The sequence below is a fragment of the Gouania willdenowi genome, chromosome 5, assembly GCF_900634775.1.
Source record: "Gouania willdenowi chromosome 5, fGouWil2.1, whole genome shotgun sequence".
Classification (NCBI taxonomy): Eukaryota; Metazoa; Chordata; class Actinopteri; order Blenniiformes; family Gobiesocidae; genus Gouania; species Gouania willdenowi.
In genome coordinates, this window is record NC_041048.1 from 31830739 (window position 1) to 31857080 (window position 26342).

At 36.7% G+C, this 26342-nt stretch overlaps 1 protein-coding gene across 7 annotated transcripts in view; it reads right to left on the reverse strand.

The window, feature by feature from the left end:
* Positions 1-26342, reverse strand: part of chl1b (cell adhesion molecule L1-like b) — a 150044-nt gene that overhangs the window by 17715 nt on the left and 105987 nt on the right. For all 7 annotated transcript variants that reach the window (XM_028446724.1, XM_028446722.1, XM_028446723.1 and 4 more), the window contains 7 exons: positions 22617-22814; positions 22323-22393; positions 21316-21538; positions 17462-17577; positions 17150-17354; positions 16886-17008; positions 2488-2667 (listed from right to left, as the gene is read on the reverse strand). In XM_028446724.1, the coding sequence (XP_028302525.1) occupies positions 2488-2667; positions 16886-17008; positions 17150-17354; positions 17462-17577; positions 21316-21538; positions 22323-22393; positions 22617-22814 (1116 nt within the window). The remainder of the gene's footprint in view (positions 1-2487; positions 2668-16885; positions 17009-17149; positions 17355-17461; positions 17578-21315; positions 21539-22322; positions 22394-22616; positions 22815-26342) is intronic.

A 26342-nucleotide genomic window follows, 5' to 3' on the forward strand; every position in this document is an offset into this window, starting at 1 on the left:
GACGAAGAATGTTTGGTGAGGCGAAGGCCGCTAACGAAGATAAATCCCTTCGTAGTATAGGCCCATAGTGTAGTTAATAAGTTACTAGCCAGTTCTGCAGGGTAGAATGCGAGTGGACAATCAGGATTTCAGGGTGAAACCAGTTAGCCTAAAAACAGTTTTTATTTTATTTCATGAATCAATCAATCAATCAAGTACCTATGGTTTGTACTTCTGTCTCCAAACAAAAGGAACCTCGACAGAGAACCATAAATCCTCTGACCAAATTCGATAGCAAGAAGATGGTGATCACAGAGTAAATGCCTTTTTTTCTTCAAAAACCGTACTGATGTGGCATGAATGATGTATTAAGACAATAACACGGTGAATAATAATCATTTGCATGAACACTACCTCATATCTATTATCACGTGTCACCCTGTTTGATTTCTGTCAACACCACCAGCAAAAAAACACACGCTCAACTGAAGATTATTGCTGCAGATCTCAACAGCAAATGATAAGTAATGAAAGGAAGAAAAAAAAAAAGTCACAAACAGCAAACAAGCTCATTATGATTATACTTACACGCTGACTTTTTGTGATTATAAGAATTCAGTATGAAAACCTTTGGTCTCCCTTTCTGCTCAAAGCAATTTCCTGTCGTAGCTGATTGTTTCATAGCTCACTCTCTTCACCAAATCAATAAGCACTTGCTCCTTCATGACAGTGACAAATGAAAACCTCCACTGCAGCCGTATGAAAAATGTTTATTCAAAAGAAAATTACTCACAAGGGGAGATAAAAAGCTTGGCTTTCTGGCACAAAATAACTTTTATCATCTGCTTTGTTTAGATCAGTGGTTCTCAAACTTTTTTGGCTCAAGTACCCCCTTTCACTTATTCCTGAATCCAAGTACCCCCTTTGTCCGACTACAATATTTTGCTTAGGGCAGGCAGACACTGTGCAGTTTTTACAATCGTTGATTCATGTTCCTTCTCACACTGTACGGACCGACACTCTGACATGATCTGACTGCTCAAACTGTACGTTCATACATGACACTTTGGGGTCTTGTTTCCGGAAATGCAACGTACAAATTAGAAGAAGAAGAAGAAGAAGAAGAAGAAGAAGAAGAAGAACGCAGAAAAGTCGCCATTATAACAGAAGAAGAACCCAGAAATGGAGAGACACTTGCAAATCTCAGCAAAAAGAGCTTTGAAAAAAAAAAGGCAGCGATGGGACACCATCGTGTGTACTACACCATGTGTACTACACCATGTATACTACACCATGTATACATGTATACTACACCATGTGTACTACACCATGTATACTACACCATGTGTACTACACCATGTGTACTACACCATGTGTACTACACCATGTATACTACACCATGTGTAATACACCATGTATACTACACCATGTGTACTACACCATGTATACTACACCATGTGAACTACATCATGTATACTACACCATGTGTACTACACCATGTATACTACACCATGTGAACTACATCATGTATACTACACCATGTGTACTACACCATGTATACTACACCATGCACAACACATGATTTAGCAGAGAATCGGCCCGATCTCAAAAACAGACACACAAGTGAAAAATCAGCTCAAAATGGGCCAAAAATCGCACAGTGTATGCCTGTCTTTAGATAACTATTTAAAAACAACTATAGAGCATAATGATGGAATGAATGAGTGAGACACAATTCAAAGAATGTCATTTTGTAAATAAGTGGAAAGAAACATTATTTAGTGCCTCCTGAATAGAATTATTTCTAAAGTTTTTATCATTTACGGTCATCTTCCTCCAGATGTGGGACAAAGACTGATCCTTGTATTTTCAGATCATGTTCTAATCAATCATTTCTATCATCATTTTGTGCATTTTTTTGTGTCATTTTGTGTGTTCTGGTGTCATTTTGTTAATTTTTCAGTATATTTTTCACTTGTTTTGTGTGTTTTTGTGTTTTGTTGGTATTATTTAAATTATTCTCTCTCATTGTGTGTGTTTTTGGTGTTGTTTAGTTGTTTCTTATGTCATTTCGTATGTTCCTCTGTTATTTGTGTGTATTTAGTAGTGACCTTGTGTGCTTTTCTCTCATTTAGTGTGTCATTGTTGTCGTTTTGTGTTGCTGGTAATAGTAAGTATTTTTCTCTCTTAGTGTGTGTGTTTTTAGTGTAATTTTGCATATTTCGTTGTTGTTTGTCTGTTCTTTTTATTATTCAGTACATTTTTCTCCTATTTTGTGTGTTTTTGTTGTCATTTTTTGAGTTGCATGGTTATTATGATCATTTCTAACTAAAAATAAACATTACAAAACCCCATATTTGCAATGCTTTTTTGTTAATTTTCCCCTCTCGGTCTCTCTCAAGTACCCCCTGTAGTGCTATTGCATACCCCCATTTGAGAACCACTGGTTTAGATGATCACCCCGTCTATGAACACTTAGTTGTATTTTTGGGTTCTTGCTGTACTCACTTGTTTCCAGGGCGGTGGTGCACTCTTGGCTGATGACGGGTCCACAGCCCACTGTGGTGCAGGAGCGCAGGTAGATCATGTACTTGCTCACAGGCTCCAAGTCACGCAGGGTCCATTTGGTGGTGTCGGGGTTGCTGATATCCACCATCTGCATGGCCCCCACTTCCTCTGTGTCATTGACTAGATGTTGATATAGAAACAAAACGTGGGGTTTAGGGCTCTAGCCTGTAAAAGACTTCTGCCATAAATCACAGCGAATGTTACTGTAACTGGGCCTCATGCAACAATGCATGAAACGGGCAAAAAGGAAGGAAGAAGAGGAAAAAAAAAAGAATTTAAAGAAAGAACAAAGAAGGAAAAAAGAAAAAAAGAAAGAAAGAAAAACAATTTTAAAAAAAGGAAAAAAAAAGAGAAAAACAAAAAAATGGTGAATTTTTTTTTTTGTATTTTGTTCAGATTCAACAATAATCCGTGTATCATTCGTTCATTCATTTTTCCTTATGTAACAAAAACATAAAAAATGAAAAAACACTCCTTATTTGATATTTGTTTCCAAAACCAAAATGAAAAAACGGAAAACTTGTTTTTCAAATTTAAGCTCTTTTGCTTAGGTACAGAAAACAATAAATGGAAAACAAACACATTTATTCGCTTTCTCCATTACCGATTTGCCAAAGTGCGTGACCCGGAAGTGTACTCTCATCCGACGCTAACGGCTATGCTAACGACAGTTCGGCATGACAAGATCGCTGCTTCCAACTGTGCATCCGAAACGTGTCTTTTTCGCTTTAGCTGGTGTTGGGCACAGAACCTCCTTTTTTGAAGGATTTAGAGACTCCTAAGAGTTGCAGAGCTAAAGATATCTCGCAATGTGTAATGCTTCACTTCCGGGTCACGTTCTTTGGCAAATCGGTAATGGAGAAAACAAATAACGGTGTTTGTTTTCCATTTTCTGGACCGAAGCAAAAGAGCTTGAATTTGAAAAACAAGGCATTTTCTGTTTTTTCATTTTGGTTTTGGAAACAAATATCAAATAATGAGTGTTTTTTTTTGTTTTTCATGTTTTTGTTACATAATGAAAATGAATGAACGAATGATACACGGATTAACAATGTTTTCTTATGAAAACTCTGGTCAAGTGCACTTGTACTGAAATAAAAGTAAACATCACAGCCTATCAAATGTTTGTCAAATGCACAACAACACATTTTAATTTAAGAAACACAAAATAGTGTAACTTACTTTATTATACATCTTAAAAAATAATTTTAACACCTGATTTTTCCAATTTGTGATGGAAAAAACACCCTGCACTGACACTGTCATTAACAGCTTCGCATATATTCTGTTTTTGCTGTGCCTGTAACACCAGCCATGAGGCTCTGACATATTACATTTTTCAGGTATTTCGCTTCCCTGCTCCTAAAGTTTTTTTCTTACTTGATTCTTTTTTTGGTGACATCTCTCAAATTGAAAGCTGTTGTCATATGGCCCGATGCCTGCCCTTGTTTAATGGGTGTCACATATGCTAATCAGCTGTAAATTCAATTTACCATCAAGTGGGATTCAACATTCAGCACAACTGGCTCAGAGCAGATTTGGAGGTTAAGGATGTTCAATGCATCTCACATTCTTACTCTTAAAAAAATAAATAAATAAAAGAAAATACGAGGGAAATTGAAGAGAATATTGATGCTTGATGTCCATTTGTCTCAATAACTGTGATGGAGGTTTCCTGCTTTGATTTTTTTTCTCACAAAAATAGTTTTCTCTACAAATCCTGAGAGTACAATCCACTCTTTAGTTACATTTTAGCTGAATTAATGCCACGTTCTCTTTAATTGCATTAGTTGCCTTGAAAAAAAATGCAACTCAATGTAATGTTTCCAACACTTTACCTCCTTAATAAAGTGCTGTCGAACATGTTTCCTTACATTTTGCCATTGAGTTTATAATCAATCTGGAATGTGTATTTACTAAAGTATATAGAGAATGTGGAGAACATGGAAACTCCACACAGGTCTCAATCTTTGGAGTAAATCCCTATTCCACGGTGTTGCCTTTTTTACCGTTTAAAATCTGCTTTTCAAATAAGTGAATTATTGTATTATTTATGTGGCCATTTTTTGCTAAAAATGTAATTGAAAACGAATAATCCTCAAAACAAATCCTATTCCACAAATTTACAGCACTACATAAAAAATGCAAGTCTCGCTGCGTAAACTAAGCCAGTTTTCACTTCCAGAAGAGCAAAGGACTCTGAGATCAAACGTTGTTCTTTGAAGTGGAAGGATCTGCTCTCACCAGAAGATGAGACAACTCAAGTGGGAACCTAAGAGCACGGTGTTTAATTTCACACTCATTCACAGACATCCGGGCCGTAAATTTGATCTGCTGCTTCAGAACAGCACACAGTTACTCTGCTCTATTAGAAACTCTGGTCCATTATCCCAGGGCTCAGTATTTACACTGGAAGTTATTTAGGGCGGGAGTTTAACAAGGAGCTGGAATCCTAAAATTTAGCTTTATTATGTGATCCATGATGATAATGTCATGTTCCACGATATATAGGAATTATATACTTATATGATCCTACCCCTTGTAATATCTAATACTATACATATAATCTTCTTATAATATACACCTATTTACAGTTAGTCTCTCAATGCAATCGATCAAATATTTTTGACAAAAAGATCGGGCAGTGGTGAGCATGCGTGTCCAAGCGGGACGTCTGCGGTTGGATATGTACTGGACCCTTGGAACAAGTGGTAAAATGTGTGTCTGTCATGGAAGACGTGGAAAACATCTACATGATTGGAAGTATGGTAGCAGGTATGCTGCTGATTGGAGCTGGCAGCTTTCTGACCTATCGCAAAGTCCGTATTACGCTGGCAACTGTTTTGGGAAAGCTGCCAGTGATTTCTGAAGGATGGGGCAGGGCTCTCAACACTCAGACTCGTGATGAATGAACTTAAAAGCAAGCAGGAGCTACTTTTAGATCATTTACACGGAATTGAAACTAACTTGGAGAAGTTGAGTGCCTAGCTTGCAAGTTAAGGCCACCTTATCGGAATAATGCAGAAAGGATATTTGAAATTATATACATTGTTTCTTCCTGTTGGCTCCCATAGCCAGCTATCCAAGGCTGTCTCATTTTATCACCAGGAAGTCTCTGCAGACAGCCCCCTGTCTTATATAGTCTATTGTTTTTAAAAAGCATTTTATACCATCTTAATCATATAAGTGCTTATTTACATGTTCATTTGTGCTTATTAAGCATTAATTAACTGTTATTACAGTACCCTATAAAACATAGACTTTTTAATAAAAAAAAACTGTTAATTTACCACATTATAAATGCTTCATTTAATTATAATTTATACCATCTTATTAACTCTTAATATACTGTCATATAGGTGCTTATTAACGGTCGATTTGTGCTTATTAAGCAGTAATTAACAGTACCTTAATAAACATTCATATAGTCTTTATTATTTGTAATAATCGTTACAGCAGATTAGAAAAAAAAATATAAATTAAAAAAAAATCTTATAAGTGCTTATAACTAGTAGTTTACCACGTTATAAATGCTTAATAACTGTTAACAAGTGCTTATTAAGCATTCATGAACTGTTATTACAATACTTTTATAAACACATATGGTCGATTATTTTTAATAAGCATCTTATATCATCTTACCATTGATTATTAACTGTTAATTTGTGCTTATTACACATTAATTAACCATAAGTATGCACCTCTGTATGATCGCTCTGACTTTATTTTACTGAATTATGCTATGCTACAACTGGCTGGTTGGATTCTATGCAGTGAGAAAAACAAAAAAAAAACAAATGTCTGCTATATCAAACTTTAAAAAACGAGGAGACGTTTCACTGATGCCAAATGTCACTTATTGTTTTGCCATGTGCATTCCCTTCGGAGAAATGTGTCCTTTTTTGGTTAACGGCCTGGTGCAATGTAATTTGTTTCAGTAAGCAGGGGTTTGATGTCCTCCACTTTTTTTTATGGCAAAAAAGCTATTTTTGTTCTTGTTGTCTGCAATCTGTCAGCTCAGTGACAGGATCTCATTTTTCAGTGTGTAAAGCAGCCCAGTAGGTAGTGTGGTGGCATTTATGGTCTTTGTAAGAAAAACAAACAGAGCGGGCTGCAAGTTGACCTTTCCTCTGAAAGAAGTCCAATGCCTTTAAAGTAAGAAGCAATGAAAACAATGACAGGAGTGTATTGGTCTGTTTTTTTATATATATATATAAATGTGTGGTGATACCAGGCAACATCTTTAGCTAAATAAGAAATATTCCTTCTATTTGTTTTTCTTAGGCTTGAAAATGACATTTCCATCGTTACCTTACAAAGTGTCAGCCTCACTATGATGTATTACAGAAAAGGTAAGTCAGTAGGTAAGTAAGTAAGTAATCTTTATTTATAGAGCGTTTTTCACTGGTAAAAAACCACAAAGTGCTTTACACAAACGTCAGTATCATCCCGTCTAAAGAGAACATTGAAGAACAATAACAAATAACATTGGAGACAAAAACGGGAGAACTGTGGGTTGCCTGATGTTCAATTAATTGTAATTGAACATCAACATCTTTTGATTTGGCATAATACTGTAATTTAACTAAAATTACCTCAAGGTGAGGGCGTTTCACAGCAATTTATGGTAAGATAAAAAAATACATTCATTAGACGAATTAATTACAGAGCAAAAATGATTAATAACTGATAAAAGCGTTTGTTATCAAATTTTCAATCTTTAAGTGTGTTTCACTATAAAATGAATAAGCGTAGCTGTACTGCAAATAGTTAAACAACAAAAATGAATTTTAAATGGTAACGAGAGATCAAGAGTCTGACTCTGAGATGCAAATTGAGAGGCTGCATGACTCGACGTTTACTCTTTCCTGCCACGTCGTGCTCCGGGCCTTTGAGAGTTTAACACTTCTCTCAGGCAGTGTGATACAGAACCCACTCAGGCCAAATTCAGGATGCATTCACTCATCATATTTGGAATTTTATTTATTATTTAGCTAAAAACAAAGAGTACATTTGATCGGACACGTATTGCTTTTCTAATACAAATAGCACTTTACCCTGAAAGAGCAGCGAGGATCAACTGATACAGTGAAATGTCGTCTATGTTAGAAGAGTAAAAAGGAGTGCGAGAGCTTTAAGACTCTTCTGATTGATGTTAGGGGTTACGACAGTATGTCTTTCAAATCTTGGTTGATACTGTTTCACTATAGCTGAGATGATATATAGAGTACGGTCCTTCAAACACATCCGTCGCTCATACGGGAGCCATAACAATGTATGAGTAAAAACATATACAGTATGCCGCTGCCACATAATATTAGATTGTTGTGGCAATTATAAATATTGAATTTATTTATTTTAATTTAAATATATTGCTAATAGTCTGGCTGGTGTCCAAATAAAAAGATAAATGAATAATTATTCACCCACTTATAAACATTTAGATTATTTCATTATCTTTCACACATATTCTTAGAAATGGCAAAAATGTAACTGACTCATGCTTTTTACTTGCTTATTGCAAATAGCCCAGCACAGTGGTTCCCAACCTTTTTTGGATTACGACCCCATTTTTATATCAATAATGTCTGGCACCTCTAAATATTTATTTCTATTATTAGTTTTTGATCAAGTTCGTTATACTTTGTAAAAAAAAAAAAAAAAAAAGAATACAGAGTAGCCAGGATTAATGCACAAAGTGACAAAGATGCACCAGCTCAGATTTTTTACACAATATTTTTATCTTGTTTTTTTCTCTTTTTTTTAAACTACATTTTGAGAAAGCGAGTATAGAATACAATTATTTAAAATGATGTGTTGCGTTTTAATTTCTAAAAGAATAATTAGTACTTTTTTAATACATCTTTATTTTTTAACACATTCCATGCAACCTCATTTAAATTTCATGCGACCCCAAGGTTGAAAAAGACTGTCCTAGCCATGACCTATCTGCAGTACCTTGTTTTCAGCCTTGGCTCTTTTAAATAAAGTTGATAAAATGTTACCTTAGTGAGACAACAGTTATGATTATTGATTCGAGACTACAGTGACGGGATCCCTCTGTACAGCCCTGCCTGTCCGTCTCTGTGTTAGACATCCAAAAAAACCATCAGCTTCCATTACAACGAGGCAGTAAATGGAATAAAGTACCATCTGGTTACAACTGGCATTAAATTGTACTTTGCTTTTTTTTCTGTTTTTAGGAGAAAGTACAAACTACATTAGGGAGATAAGAATAAGTATGAAATCCATTTAAAGTTATTTGTGGCAGGAATAACTGCAGAGGGGACTTCCATTTTTTACTTTTTACATTTTAATGTTGCCCCATGTATCCATGTACAGTACACATACATATAAGAATGGAGGTCTAAATTGGAAAGCCCTGGGAGGCTGGATGTTGCCTGGGGCGACCAGTTAACATTCACTGTTGTGCAGGCTAAATGGGTGTGGAATATCAATGAATGAATGATTTCTCTCCAAAATGTCTTTTTGATGCCAATTATTAAAACTTGAATAAATAACAGCAGTGTTTGTTTTGGTGTTAATAAAATACTTATTACATTTGTAGTGATTAAGCAAATCAAATCATTTTAGAAAAAAAATAAATAATGTTTCATGATTGTAATGCCACATATTTTAAGCTGCTGGGGATGATACTTGTTTAATAGATATAGACACAGGCTGTACCCACAATGCTACGGTGCACAGCTCAGGTGCAGAGACTCTTTTTGTCGTCTCCTCCCAGAATAATTGGTGTTTAAAGATCTGTTAATGGAGGTGAACGCTAGCATTGTGTCTGCGATCTGCACCGGACCCTGGCTGTGATGTAAAACACCTTCTATGGAACATCACTTTAAAGAATTCTCCTAATGTAGAGCACTTGTGTCAAACTCAAGGCCCAGTGGCCAAATCCAGCTCTTTAGAGCATCCAATTTGGCTCACAAAAGAAAGAAAAAAATGACAGAGAAAACATTAATTATTGTGTAAATTACTAAAAAAAATGCAGTTGTAGATATCTAAAATTGTAATGTAATGTAATCAAACTTAACAATATTTTTAGGGGCTTGTGGTTTTCCTTTGTTTATATGTAGTAGTAGTCGTAGTTTTTATTCAGTCATTTCATTCCTTAAACATTAAACAAAACATTTCCATTATTTCGTGTACAGTATGACCAAAAGGGTTTAGGCTGAAGTTCATACTTATTATGCCTAACCCTGTATACAGACTTTCACGAGACAAAAACACAAAGATTTATAATAAACAATTTCAAGTGTCCAACAGAAGAGAAATACACATGTATTTAGAATAGTTATTTTAACATAAATTTAATTTTGTTTTAGTTATTTTTATTTTTAAATTAAATCATGTCATCATTTAATTAATTTCATCCATTATGAATCTATTAAAGTATTTTCATTAGTTGCTACTTCATTCATCCTGAGCTTATATATATTTTTAATTATAGTAGATTTACACATCTTTTTGAAAGCTGTGACTGTTCCAGACCGTAATATTTGATCATTCAAGTCATTCCACAGATTAACACCTCTTACAAAAATACATCGACTTTTTGTATTTCTTCTAGCTTTAACTTTTTTGAAAATGCCGGTTCCTCTGAAGTTACACTGACTTTTCCTGCATTCAAAAAGCTTATTATTATGGTGTGCCTTGTACACTATTACTAATGTGTTAAGGTCAGCAAGATCATGGATTTTCAATAAATTTAGTTCTACAAAAATAGGGTTTGTTGGTGCATAGAAATCTGCTTTAGTGATAATTCATAATTTATAACTTATTGCCTTTTTTTGAAGTATGAAAAAAGGGTGAGTATTGGATTTGTAGTTGTTTCCCCATATTTCCAAGTCATAATTTAGGTAAGGAAGAATAAGGAAGTTATATCGTAATAGAAGAATTTTTTTGTCAAGTAAAGTTTTCATTTTGCCAGCAGTAGTTTTTATTTGTAAATGGTAAAAGAACTCTCAATATTTCCAGAAATCTTGCAAATTCTCACTACTTTTATCTACACAAAAAATTATAACAAAATCAGATTTGTTTTAAGTGAATTGAACGTAAAGATTGCTGCTCAAAGCCTGTTTTCGTCTGTATCAATACAATTGTTTGTTGATAAATGGTCACGTGACTTAAACTACCGAAAAGTTTTGTGCATTACATTGTGGGACGTGGAAGCCAAAAACAGATGCAAAGAAGTGTTTTTGCTTCTATCTTACAGTTATTTCTTGTGTTAATTCATTAATTTTTCTTTTTTTAAATAATATTTTAATGATTATTTTTTTCAGACAACAGCTGACAATCAAAATATGTCAGGAGAACAAAGTAAATTTCCTGAAAAAAGTTGCCTGAATAAATGAAACTGTTAAAGAGCAACTAAAGTCTTTCTCCTGTCCTGAGGGAAAGTAAAAAAAATGCCTCAATTATGGGCGGGGCTCCTGGAGCAGTTACGACACACCCAGTCTATACTATAAAATCTCCAATGAACAATCTATGCTATGCTAACTAGCTAAGCATTACTCAATATACCTCTATTCACTCTTCTCTCAATCCAACCTACTCATCACAGATTGTAGAGCCCACAGGTGCTAGTTTTTATAAAATGGGCGGGGCTAACAGTGCAAGATGGTCCCAAAACGTCACATGATCTTGTTCTCAGCCAATAGCAAAAATCAATTGTAATAGTCGGGTTTCAACCCATAGAGGGCAGTCACTCTGACATTATACAACAAAATATGCCAAATTGAAACACTTTGACTAAAATGTTGAGAGTTGGATCAGAATCAATCAACAGCACTACCTCATACCCAAATATATTTGTATTCAGCAGAAAAAAATGAGTTTAGATACTCTTAAACATATCATTTCTTGTGTTTCTTCGCCCAAAAATGAAGGCAGTGATTCGCTTGATGGCAAGAGCGGACTGGCATACAGGAAACTGGGGGATTTCCCCAGTGGGCCGGTGGGCCATGAGAAAGTGAAAAAGAAATCAGGACTAAACATACCTGCCAAGTGACAAATCCCGTTTTGGCCGGAAAACTCCCTAATTTTACCCCTCTTTCCCTCCATCGTCCCGTATTAGTATTTTACCGTAAATATCCCAAATTCCTCTGCCTCTCAAAACTGAACGCTGTCACTAGCCTTGCAAGAACTGCTACTCAGGCCATTTGAGGTGGTTAGATTAGTGCCGACAGCGGCAAGAAACCCGGAAACAACTCAGAAGAAAGATGGATGAATGAAAACGTTCCGGTGAAAAAAAACAAAAAACTCGTGTAAACACGTTGTAAAATGTGACAGAGAGTTTACCTTCCTAAAGAGCAGCAAGATGGGACACAGTTACACGTTCTGTTAGATTAGTAACTGAGATTTTAGCATCTCCCACAGTGGAAGGAACCACCTAAGTCACCATGAAAAATCAGCCAATCACAAGCGCCACAAAAATACACTGCTTTATAAAGTGTTAAAGGATCTAAATTCTGCAACAAATGTGTCTAATAAGTCATTAGTGAATACCAGAGAACCACCGGAGCATGAAAAATTCAAATAAAATATGTGATGAAAATAAAATGTTACTGTCTCTTAAAGACAAGCAACGTGAAATTAACAGTAAATATGCAACGTGTTGACTTGTATATGAACTGTAAGTCAAGATTCAAGATGTATCGGGTTTTCTATTTTGTCAAGATAGAAAACTATAATATTGCAAAAATCAATATATATCGTATTTTGTATAAAATACTTGTTTTAGGAGTCGTTGCTTTTACTTCTCAGAACAACATGTAAAGCTCAGTTCGATGGATTGAGTGCGTCCTAACCCAGACCTGCCCCATAACAGGCTACACTACAGAACTCACTCATACATGCTGTCCCTTACAGGTGAAAAAGCCAAAGGTGGCACATATTGTGCAGCTGTTTGTTAACCTGTGTGGCATTTTGCATCAGCAAATTTAACCCAGAATTGTCTTTCTGGTCAGACTTCATTTGAAATAAAATGATCAAGATTTATATCGTATATCACCATTTTGAGAAACTATATTGAGATTTAATTTTTTTTCCATATCGCCCAGCCCTAGTAGGAATGTTCACAGCATTTCAATGTTAACAAAGGTCGGCCTACCAGATTATAATTACATAATTGTATTTAGTAAGTGGTTGACAAGTGGCTATTTTATATTTCCTGTACATCTGTCTTAAAATATAAGGGATACTGGAGTATGGTGGTGGTGGTGGGGGGGTCAGCCACATTTTATTGTATGACCTGTTTGCATTAAAATCACTACATGCTGTAAAATCACTATACCGCTGTAATTATTTTACTGTAGGCTACTTAAGGGTTGAAGTTAATGATTACTATACGATTATGGTCCAAAGTAACATCAAATACGTTTTTTCATTAAGGTACATGAAACTTGTGTTGCCGGCTGGCTGGCTCCCCACAACGTGCATGAAGTGGGCTGGTCTGTCAATGACTCCTGGGCCACTGCCCCCCCCCACCCCCGGTTTAGTTTCCCATAATATGACGTCACTCTGCGAGACAATCTACTGTGGCCACATTCAGATTTTCCTGTGTAAACCACAACATAAACATCTGCTGGTTTTGTTTACCACTTTTATTCTATGGAAACAACAGAAATGTGCATTTTATCAGTGTTTTTGGTCGACACACTAGAGAACTACTTGTTTACTGTTGTTAACTGTTAAAAAAAATATTATCCCCAGCAGATTCAATGGAATAGAACAGCCTGAATGTACTTTATGTCTACAATATGTTGAATGTGGCAATCCTTTGAGTTTGTTTAATGGAAAGTAGACCTGCAAACCTACAAGACGTGGAGCTATTTCAGGCAGCTGTTGTGGCACACCTGAGTATTTACTCAGGAGCGCTGTGTTGCCACTTATGGTTGCTTGTGATTTGCTGACAGCTGGCTAAGGTTATCAACACTTCACACACAACATCCATCAAGGGAACTTGAAATCAAAGTCGCACTTCAGTGAATGCACCAGCGTTATAGCTGGAGCTCCATCAAAAAGTCTCCTTATAAAATATAGCATGTGAAGCTTGGTCTTTCTGCGTAACTCCCTAATCAAACGCAATTAGATGGGAAGTGCTGCAAAACACAGTTGGACGTGAGTCATTAGCTTTGTTTGACTCTTGTTTAAGGACAGCAGAGTGTGTGTGAGCGATGAGGGATGCATTCAGTGATGATTTCCCCCAGGGGTGTGAGTGGGGCTGAGGATGTCCCCTGTAGACACGTCTAGGTCAGTAAAAACGTGGACATTAACAGGCTATGACACGGCACGCTTAGTCAGCATAAGCTGAGGCATCATGGTGATGTGCAGGCCAGCAGATTTCACCCTCAAAGGACAACCTGATACTAGAGCTGGGCAATATATCGAGATTCAAGATACATCAAGTTTTCTATTTTGGTGATATAGAAAGTTAAAATATATACGTCTATATCAAAATACTTGTATTCTATAGCTTATTTTGTGTTAAAGTATTTGTTTTAGGAGTCACTGCTATCGCTACTTCTCAAAACAGCATGAAAGACACAGAAAGAGTGCGTTCTAACCTAAACCGTCATCTAAATAAGCCACACTACAGAACTCACTCACATGTGCTGTCCCTTATAGTAGAAAAAGCCAAAAGTAGCACATATTGTGCAGATGTTTGTTGATAAATGTCAGAGTTGCGTTGTGAATTTTTTTTCCTCCTTTTGTACATTTTGTTGTCCTATGTATTGTTGTTGTTGTTCTTTTGTGTATTTTTTGTAATTTTGGACATCTTTCTGAGTCGTTTTGTGTATTTTTTGGAATGTATGTTGTTCCTAGATTTTTGTTGTCCAATTGTGTATTTTTTCTCCTTTTGCGTCTTTGGTTGTTCTTTTGTTTATTTTCATTTGTTTTACGCATTTTTGTTGTCCCATTGTGCATTTTTTCTCTTTTGGTGGGTTTTTTTGTTCTTTTGTATATTTTTGTTGTCCCATTGTGTATTTTTCTACTTTTGTGTATTTTGTTGTCCTATTAAGTATTTTTGTTGTTTTTTTGTGTATTTCTTTTGGTGTTTTTGTAGCAATTTTGTTTTTGTTTTGCTGTCATTTTGTACATTTACTTTTTTCTTTTTTTATTTAAAGCACTGCAATGTTATTTTAGCCTGTGTGGCATTCAAATATAACCCAGAATTGTCTTCCTGGTAGGACTTTATTTGAAGTAAAATGAATAAAATATAAACGCTTGGCCGAATACCAAATAATACCGAATACTGAATGCGGTTAAGTTTTTCACTATTTTTTTTAATAGTGCATAAAAAGCATAGAATGCATTTTTACAGTAGACACACGCTTTTTTTAAAGAAAGTAAATGTTTACTGAATAGTATGCCTTTTTTAAAATATTCCAATAACCTTTGCTTTTCAAAAAAAGCACAACAAAGTTTTTCATTTATATCAGCCCTTCAAATAAAACAAAAAAAAAATCACTTTATAATGGTTTTGCTACAGTGATAAGCATCCCTTTAGCCTCATTCAGAGGGCCAAAGTTGAAAAAGTTATGTTTTCTCCCTCCCTTGTTATTCCACATTTTGTAAAAAGTCAGCTTTAAATGGGCAAGTTGGATTTTGCCCACGTTGGCAGGTGACATCACCAAACACGCCTCCTAAAATGTGAGCTCCTCCCTCTCCAACTATTTAACAGCTAAAACAACAGTGCGGTCCAATATAAAATATATATTAAACTTTATTGTCAGTCATATATATAAATGCAAACTACTTTTTCTGCTGCTGATTGTGTTGGGAGTCACTGCTTGGAGCCACGGACCCATTGTTTACACACATCAGCTGTTAGCACTCCGTGCTAATGCTGCATCAACCTAAGCAGCATTAGATGTTTGCAGTGAAAAAGAACCATTGACTTCCACAATATGCAGTTTTAAATATAAATTGTTTAAAGCGACCTGAGCTGAGCCTCATTAAAATATGTGTGGGAACAGTTTATGGTCCATCCTCATCATATATGACAGCTTGTTTCACTCTGTAGTGGATCAAACTGTGACTTTACGTTGGACATAGTATGAAAATAGTTGAATCACTGTGACCAACGTGGACAAAAGTCTGTGTCTGTCAGAGTTTTAATTAATCACGCAGCAGCACCTGAGTGATCACAGCTGCTGCTGCATGACGCACGCTTCCGTGTGGCTTAGAATGTAACTAAGTCCATATTTCTAGTGCAATATAAAGTTTCACCTTATTGGGGCGCTGCACTTATTCCAGGGTTAGAATCGCATAAGAGGAATGCATTTCAAGGCTGCTCCCCTCACAGTGCGTAACTGGGATGAAGGCGCGCAGCGACTGACTTAAGTAAAGGAGAGAATAGCACACAGCCAAAACAGCACAGCTGTGCAGCTTTTTGGACTTACGCGCATGGGAGAATAGAGCCCATGGTGATGAAAATATTTTATCAGGTGATCATTTCTATTCTCCACTCTCCTGCGGTGGTTCGTGCCTTCACCATTGAAGCCTCAAATGCCCCAGAAATGTTGGGACCATTGACTACGTTTCCAGTTGAATTATTATTTTTTTGAATCATTTTTGGTTCTGTTAATGTGAAATATTATCAATCTATTGTTTCTTTAAGACATACTATAATTACTTATGTCCGTATGTTACATCGCCGTAAATAATCCTTATAATAAAACCATGTCCTTTGTCAGGTCATCTTTTTCGAGGCCTACTTTCTAGAACAAGGACAAAGAGTTTGAAAACATCTGATTTCCTCAAGGACAGTCAGCAAGTACAAACATTTAAAAAATTAACAAAAAAAAAGTTGGTCTTCTCTTTTAAATACTAAACTTAATACACATTCAACAACTCATATGCATAAACCAAATAAATCAAATAGGCACACACATTAGACCCCTCAATGATAAATAATAAATCAATGAATAATCTTGTACGTCATTTGTAATTTTGTCATCTTTAATTAACTGCAATAACTGATTTCTAAATGTAAAAGCATTCTATTTAAAAACTAATGTTAGAAATAAACTTTTGCCCGGCTAGGTTACATAGTTACTCTCCTCCTTCTTCCATGACCCACTTGAAGCACAGTATGTGTCATTGAAATGAAAAACATAAAATATGAGACAGCACGTTTCACCAACTGCACTATAAAGTGCCAAGAATATCTTTTTTCTTTAAAGGGGGATAGGCTGATAAATATAGAGGGACGCAAACACAAAGACACAGAAAGACCGTTATCACCTCAAGACACTACAGAGTTTTACTACTATATCTAACTTCATTAAGTATCAGGATAAGGTGTAGGGTTACATACAGAGCTGGTACTCCAGGAGGTAGCCAGTAAGAATCCCATTAGGCTCCAGTGGAGGCGTCCAAAGCAGGGACACAGTGTGTCTCTGTACATCTGTGACTCTGAAAACTGGATTTCTTTCTGGAACTTTAAAAAGAAAAAGATGATACACACAGAGTTAGCATTCAAACTCTGCAGCCCAGTTTCCTCGGCTATTATTAGATTTTCTTTTCTGTATTTATGAATCAATACACTCCATGCTGTTCTTATTTCTCCACACAATCCTACCTCCCTCTGGGGTTTTAAAGTTGAGGGGATGGCTGCCTGGGCCGTTGCCCCGACCGTTAAAGGCCATGACGATAAGGCTGTACTCAGAGAAGGGCATCAGTCCTGGTACCGTGCTGTAGTTTCGATCACCAGGGACGGTCAGCGTCTGTTTGTCTCCGTGACTTTTTTTGGAGTTCAGCAGGCTACGCAGGCGCCAGAAGTTTATCTACATGAGGAAAGAAAGACACGCTCACAAAAATGTGTGGAAAACACGTGGGAGGATAAATGTTTAGTACAAAATCATGGCTAAATTTCTCTGAGAATGAGTCTTACCCTGTAGCCTACAAGATGTCCGTGCACCTTGTCCTTGTGCACTCTTATCCAGCTAACCTTGACTACAGAACCGTTCGATACTTCCACAGCTACATCCTCAGGGGCAGCAGATGGAACTAAAAAAGCAGAAATGCATTTGGATCCAAAACAAAGCTCAGAGGAAATCCAGTAAAACTGAGCAACAAGCCCAAAGTTTAACATTTTAAGGTACGGAGGACCAAACCTGCCAACATTTAAAATAAACACTGTAAATAAACAAGGGACAAGGAACATTTTAAATTAAATACAAATTAATTATTATAAGTGGAAAAATTTAAAATAAAAAAGTTTTGTCCAAAAATGAAATATAGATTGATATATTGATAAAGTAGAAATAAAAAAAAAAAAAACTTACATTTTGTTGTGACCCAAACCTGCCAAAATTAAAGATAAATTATATTTATATTTTATGTTTTATTTCCAGTTTTATTTATCAATTTATATTACATTTTTGGGCAACATTTTTTTATTTTTGCATTTATTTATTTAATGATGTATTTATATTTGTATTTATACTGTATATTTTGACTTTTGTCTTTTTTCCCACTTACATCATTTATTTATTTGTATTTAATTTCTAATTTTCCTTATTTTTTTCACCTAGATTTTTTGATTAATTTAATTTTAACTTTGGCAAGTTTGGTCCTCCATACACACGACTAAACAATAGTCACGTGCTGTGTTCGAAATGGCATACTCAACGCGTATATACTGTCTACTATATACGTATCGTATGGTTAGGATGATTAAGATGATTAGGGAGCTATTTACTCCCCCTTAAACATGACGCACCGGTGGGTGAAGTAAATGCAGACTGGAGAAGAATTACAAACATGTTTAAGGGGGAGTAAATAGCTCCGCCCAGAAGCCGCAGGGGTTGGAATTGTCGCCACCTACGGTCACAGATTTTTTGGGGTCACAGATATTGGCACAACAGCGGTCTTCCCCCGTTAAAGGAGCCTCCATCCTGTGCTGCTGATGTTTTCCAGATCTGCTTAATACACAGACATGTTACCACTACAGCTAACGTTAGCATGTATATTAGCCGTAGTATCTGCCTACCAGCTGCAGTTTGAGCACAAACAAGAAAGGAGCGAGAAACGCTTGATGTTGTGCTGCCTTGCCATGCAGGGGTATTATGACCCTCGTTTGCTGTGTTGTGCCGCCATCTTGGACAATAGTCAGGTACTGCGACTAGTCGATGTCACATAGACAGAGTCGCAAGACAACACTAAAGTCGACTCATCTGTTCAACCCCTAATGTGAATTACATACTCATTTTGACATCAGGCTTATGAGTAGTGGTATGAGTAGTACGTCAGTATGCAATTTCGAACACAGCCACACACTAAACACAGGAAACTAGTGTATATTGTTTACACTAGGGGGCGCTAACACCACATTTAAGTGATAAACAGCAGTGCAGAACTTTCATAACCTGAGGAGAAATCCTGAGGACAAGTCCAAAAATAAGCTAAATGAAGAAAATACACAAACATAAATGCGACAAAACTTCAGTCATTCCCCTTTGTCCACAACTTTTAATAAACATGAAATGTATCATTTAATTTCTTTTAGAGCAGTTTAAAGCAATTATACTTTGAACAATTCTGCTTGAATTCTACAGCTGATGATATCCAAATTAAATTACAAAGCTGCAAGAAATAATTATCGCAATATGAGCAACACTGAAACAGGTAAAAAATAGTAATACTACTTCTGTCTCCATGGAAAATTTTAATTAGTGGGAAAAAACAAAAAACAAACAAAGTAAATTAATTGCATATAGTGTAATATTCTAATGTTCCTGTTGGGAATTGAGATTAAACTTCAGCCTTTTCAGCAGTTTCTTTGAACTGAAGGTAAAAAAAAAAAAAAAGTAAATTTTAATGATGCAATAAATGAAACTGTAACTGTTAGGGATTCAAACTGTGCTCTGTTAAATGCTATTACCAATGTTGTCACCAACTTGTTTTGAACTGTTCTCGCCTTAGGACAGGGAGCATATCCCGCTGAAAGAAGCCATCAGGGAATCCTGTTTGAATGAAGAGGTGAGCTTTGTCTGCAACATCGTTCACAAACGTGTCACACTCACTTTAAAGGCATGCCCCAAAGCATGAAAATGCTTTCTCTTTGATATGTGATCCCTGTATAAATGTAAAAAAGCTACTTTTAACCTTTGCTCCGTGGTCCTTCTTCCTCACAGGCCGATTATGAACCAATGCTGCCGCACCAGACTGCAAGGCACTGTGTATTCTGACATCTCATATTTTGAAATACATTACAACCATGGCTCATCTTTTAGACCAAACCATTACGTGGGTAGATTATTTTTCCCCGTTAAAGTCAATGAGCATAGCTGTCCTCGTCTGGGCTTTGCCTTCTTAGGACCCAGACTCGATTATAAACCAGGGGTCTCAAACTCATTTTAGTTCAGGGGCCAAATATGGACCAGTTTGAACTTAAGGTGGCAACAGATTTTAGGTGGGAAAACAAGCAATTTCATTATTATTGTGCCCTAGTTTGCTCTTCGCAGATGAATGATGTGTAAAGTGTGTGTGAGGCACCGACAATATCAGATATAAATCTCTGCAGGATCTTCACTTTGAATTTCCTTTTGGGTTTATGACCAATTTCTGATTAATTTAGGGAAATGTTGTTGAATAATTTGAGAAAAAACTGCAGGGTTTCAGAAAAAACTATTGATTTGCAAATAAAAAAAGATATAAGCACAGGAAAACAGAGACCTGGAACTAATTTGTTGTTTCATCTACAACTGAAATAGTTGGTAATTTACACAATGATTCATGTTCTATTTGTGAATCTTAACTTTTTTCCTGTGGGCCGAGTTGGATGCTCCAAAGGGCCAGATTTACACGTTATAAGCCATAGCGACAATGTTCACAATTAGATTCACAAATGTAGAATGTATAAGTAGTCCAACCAATAGTGTTTGGTAACAGTTAAAATAAAAAATAAATATATATATATATATAGGGCCATCTCTAAGGGGGAATAAAGGGAAGGGGTTTTGGGGCCCATCCATAAAGTCAGCAAAATGATGGTCCATTGTTCAATGAATCTGTGACAACCACATTTATTTATTCATCTGAATAATATCCACTGTTACCCAGGAAGTTTATTATTATTTCCGCCCTATTATATTGCCCTCTCACAGATGTAAATTCTTGATTTAATCAGAAATAAAATGGGTTAAAAGTGAACAAACGGTGGAAAAAGTGGTGAAATGGGACTTTAAAACACCACAGAAATGGGTTAAAACGTGCAAAAGTGTTAAAAAAAATTGTTCAAAGTGTCGATATTGGAACAATTAGTTTAAACTGGCAAATAATGGGCATGACAAATTGTGAATGTGGTTAAATTGGCAAAAGCATTAAATATGGTGGAAAGAGGTTAAATGTGACAATAAAGGGTCAACATGTGTGACATTAAGTGGAAGAGTGGTGGAGTGCCGAAAAAGTCTTGAAAGTGGAAAAATGTGCAGAAAATTTATTGTGTCTCGCGACCCCAAATGGGGTCCTGACCCCAAGGTTGAGAATCCCTGTTGTAGACAATAACATGCAATTAAATTTAATATGAGTGTTTTTTTATTTGCCACAGTCTACAAAATAAGTAGATAAATAGATAAATACATAATCCTGATACACACGACATCTTACAATACAACACAATACAGGATCCCACGGTAAATTATTCATGAATAGTAAAAAGCATAAATGTGCAATTTTACATGGAGAACATCATCATTAGCTGGTTATTGTTATTCACTTTTAAATAGTAAATTGGTTACTTACCATCCTCTCCTGAATAGCCAATAACTATTTTGGGCTCTGGGCCCCAACCTTGATGGTTCCTGGTTTGGATCTTGATTTCATATGGCACAAAAGTTGGAGTGTTCTTCACCACAAATGAATGCCTTTTCACCATGTGCTCTACCCAGTCCTCCTCTAAATCCTGCCGCCTGTAGCTGACCTTGTACTCCAGTCCTGGACCATTGTGCTCAATAGGTAACAAGGGCTAGATACAAGAATAAAAAAACAAACAAAGACACAAAACCATAGTAAAACATCAGAGTAGAAGAAGAACATGAACAACGGAAAGGGTTCCATAGATCATTTCACTGTTGCATAAGATTTCCACTGTATTTCACCACTCAATGTCCGCGTCTCCATGGGATTAAAATGATGACCCATTCTAGCTGTGGTTTATCTCCCCCCATAATAAAACAATGGAACATTTGACTTGGCCTGGCAGCATGGCTTTTCTCTGATATAGAGCTTGTTAAGACAGCCGAGTTAATAAAGATTCACTGAAGTCAGACTGTGAGAAAAAAGACCGAGACGCCATTATGCACAAAAGCAAATCATTATTAGCAGGAAAGCAAAGACAGGGTGACCAGATTATGGGCAAAGGAGAGATTCATCTTTCTTCAATAACTGCAAATATATTAACGGTGGTGTTAAAAGAACATCTTTTTCTTTTCATAGCTCTTCTTTCTGTCTCCAATCAAAAAGAACGAGACGCTTTTATTCCAAGCTCATACATGGTTATTCTGGAAAATGTCTTTTCTGAAGATCTGAACCACAGTTGAAGATATCAGAAGTGGGCCATTTCTATTTCTCAAAAGCCTTTTTGTAATCGGCTGTGCAGCATTGTTAAAAAAAATAATAATTCCTTACTGTTTTCCAAGAAGCAATTTTTGACTCACAAAAGCCACTGCAGAATTGAATATAAGTAATGTAAAAAAAACTAATGTAGAACTTGCAGTCATACACTAAAAAAAGAGCAAACTATTCCTCACCTCCCAGTTGATATCCATTTCATGTGGCAAATGACCTTCAATTTTGATATTTTCAGGGTTCTTGTCAGGGGCTGCAGGGAAGAAAGAATATAGATTTTGTCAGCATTGTTAGTGAGAGAAATCCCCTGTGAAAAAAGGCACAAAACAAAGCATATTTTCAACCAGAGTGGAATCAATTACAAAGCAGGTCTGAGTGCTTGAAAGTTCAAAGAGTCGCAGCATTGGCAGATCAAACAGCCTGGAGGACCTCATCATAGAAAATACAATAAACAACAAAGAGAGGAAATCTCAGACCTGCTGGCTGGGTTTTGTATCTCTCTGTGGGCTCGCTCGGAAGGCTTGTTCCGACGTCATTCACTCCCAGCACACGGAAACGGTAGTCCACGTGACCATTGAGTTTGAGGAGGGCTGAATTATGGCTCCCAGGTACGTGGAGGAGCTCCTTCCAGTTGCCTGGCTCCCACTGACTTTCCTCAAACTGGATGATAAACTCTGTGACATGCAAAAAAGATAAATTAAAGAAACCAAATAATGTTCCTGCTAAATTATTACTTATATTATTATAACTATTACTTAACAACTTGATTGTCAAATTCTCTTCAAACTAATATACACAATGGAATCAGGGAAACCTATTTACATGAAGAGGAATATTTAAAGCTGTTGGGGGTGCTATTTTTTATCATATAAAGACAGTGTAGGCAGTGTCGGCGTCATGAGGGGGCATTTGTGGGCAGTGCCCCCCCAGCTGACCTACTGCGCCCCCCCCACAAACACACACACTCTTCTCATTACAGGGGGAGCTTTTTATTAATCAAAGATATCTGATTGGCTATCGCAACTGACTGTGTCCATTCACTGACAGTGAACGGGAGTCTGCTCCATAGATATCATTTTCTGTGGTGTAATTGTTTCACATTTGTGCTATTGAACGTACCCTAGAACTGTTGTTAGGATCAGCCAATAGAATGTGTTTATGTCTATGGCCTGCTCTGTTGATTCACGTGACGTCACTCACATTGCTGCATTGCGACAAAGCGAGAGCGAAAAACTCAGATGGAGGGCAGGAAGTGAAGCTTGAGAATCTGCCGTCTGAAATAATCAAAGCGGAGGGTTTTTGTAACCTCCGCAGTTTTCTTAACACCCCCCCCCCATTTAATACCACCTGGCGCCGACTCTGAGTGTAGGGCAGGGTTTTTCAACTTTGGGGTTGAATTAAATTCCCGGCGTGGGGTTGCCGGGAATTTACCGTATTTTCCAGGCTATTGAATGCACCATTGTATTGGCCGCAATCCAAAAAAATTTGCAATTTTCCAAGAAAAATCCACGTAATGGCCGCACCGTCAAATAGGCCGCACCCCATTGGCTGATGAGGGTGCCCGTCAAATGATTCGGTCGATCAAAACAGGCAGGTAGGCGGGCTGCTATACTCTTGTTAACGGAGGTTTCTGTGTACTCTGATCAATTTCAACGGACAAGTTTCCATCTCCACATAAATGCACATCCTCACTGTCCCGTGTCTGCAAATCAGTCCATTTACAGCTTTTTATGGTCACTTTTTACAAGAAGCAGACTGATACAGCACTCCGTCCACTCCCTGTGCACCATCACGTTAGCAGCGATTACGTCGAGAGACAGAATCCAAACACGATCACTTCTGAACAAACGTAATGTGGTTATTTGGCAACTTTATTCTGTTCATTCTTTGTTTGTATCATTATCCGGCTTTTACTTTATCCGGAGTGTTTCAGCACATGCTGTCTCTTTCTCTCCGTGTGTGTGTGACGTGAGGTGTCAGCCTGTCACAGTCCTGTGTGTGATCACTCCTGATAAATGTAACGCAATGATTTGGCAACTTTATGCTGTTTATTATTAACTCCTATTAAAAATGGCTGAGAGAGCTCACATTTTAAACCTTATTGTACTTTTTATTCGCTCTTCCCACCGTAAATGCATATATATATATAGATATATATATATATATAAATAAAAACAAATATGCAACAGATGTATGACTTCTGCTGTCACTCGCTCTGAAGCAATTTCCCTCCACAATCGGACACCGTCCTGCGGACCATGATGTCTCCGTCCTGAGTTATTAAAGCAGTGAGTGTTTTCACTTTCCCCACATTATCTGAAGCTCGTTTCTGAACGTTCACCGTTCAGTGGCTGTTACAGTTCAGTCACACCCACTTTCACTGGACACATGTGCGATTGACTAAAAAATCCACACATAGAGCGCACCGCAGCATTAGCCGCATCCCCAACTTTAAACAAAAAAAATAGCGTCCTATATGCCATGTGTTTAGTAATTGATAAAAAAAAAAAAAAAAAAAAAAAAAAAGAATTACTGATTAAAAAGTTATTTTTCTTTTTTCAAATTAAATCAACACACATTCTCACAAAAAAAAAAAAAAAACGTATTCTATATTTTGACTTTCTCAAATATGAATCTATAGTTCAAATAAATTGCAGTATAACAATATCTGTGCTGGTGCAACTTGTCACTAATCCTGGCTGTTCAGTGTATGTAACACAGTTTAACAAACATGATCAAAAACTATATAGAGAAAAAAAGTCTCTTTGGAGTAGCCAGAAATTTGTGATGTCAAAATGGGGTCACGATCTGAAAAGTTTAAGAACCACTAGTGTTGAACCTCATAGATCAATTGTCAAAGATCATTTGATTAAAAAAAAGATGCAAAAGGTTGAAATTGCCCCTTGAAAGTTTGTTTTGATCTCCACTGTAAACGCTGTTTATGGACATTGTTGTTGGATGTGGAGTCCTGGAGGCGGATTCTTACCATGACTTCCTGTGTTTTTTCTCAAAAAGTTACTTCCCAACACATTTCTGGTGTTTTTAGGGGCTAAAAAAAATGTTAATTTTTGGGGCTGACAAAAAAAGTTGCAAATATGGCCGAAATGAAATGTAAATTTATATTGTGGAACATACTGCAGGAACAAGCTAGAACAAAATTTAGTCAAAGCCAATCACTGTCCTTGTCTGGGGAAAAACACAAGACATCACAGTAAGAATGAAGGAAAAACACTTGTATGCATCCATCAACGTGCTCCATATCCCAAAACGCAAACTTTACCTTCTGAGACCCGTCAGTAGGGGACGTCAGTCTGCAATACCTAAGCAAAGCACTACTTATTTTTATAAGATTACTATTCAGCAGATGCTTTTATCCAAAGTGACGTACACCAACAGTTAAGGTTAAGGGACTTGCTCTACATCCCACAGTGACGGACCAGGTTGGATTCGAACCAGTGTCCCTCTAGTTACAAGATCTCTACATTAACTGTTACGCATTTCCACTGAGACCTGGCCTACTTGTGGGGGTGTGGCTAAATTAACACCTGGGCTGTGTTCGAAATTGCATACTAATGTACTACTCATACTAAGTCTGACATCAAAATGAGTATGTAGTATGTTCACATTAGATAGTATGGAAAGAGTGAGTACGTGATAAATACCCAGATGTACACTATGCCGGGTCATTTTTTAAGTATGCACGGTGGGCACACTAGTCATACTCAACCGCTCAATGATGCCCCCATTGTGAGCGGAATGTAAAATCATCCTGGGACTGCCTTCAAGCTAAACATCCCCTTTTCAAAACAAAAGCAACTCTTCTTTTCTTCCATTAGTTTCTAACGCTTTTGTAAATAGGGCTCTTGTTTTGAAGTTAACCGGAAGTTTTGTCGGTGGCACATTGGTGGGTCTCCGAGAATTTATGGAATGTCGGAATGAAATGGTTTCAATGCAAATGCCCACATGTTGATATCCTACTTGGTCACTTTGCTTCTAGAACTTTCAAAGGTGGCGAATCAATAAAGATATTTAGCCTCAGTGTGCTTCTGCTTTTCGTCGTTATAGGTTTGAAATGCATCTTGGGAAACTTGGAAGTATACTTCAGTGGGAACAGTCATTATAATTATCCTCCAAACCATACTAAAAGTATATAGTAGACACTAGTATATACTATTTAGTTGTCCAATTTCAAACACAGCCAT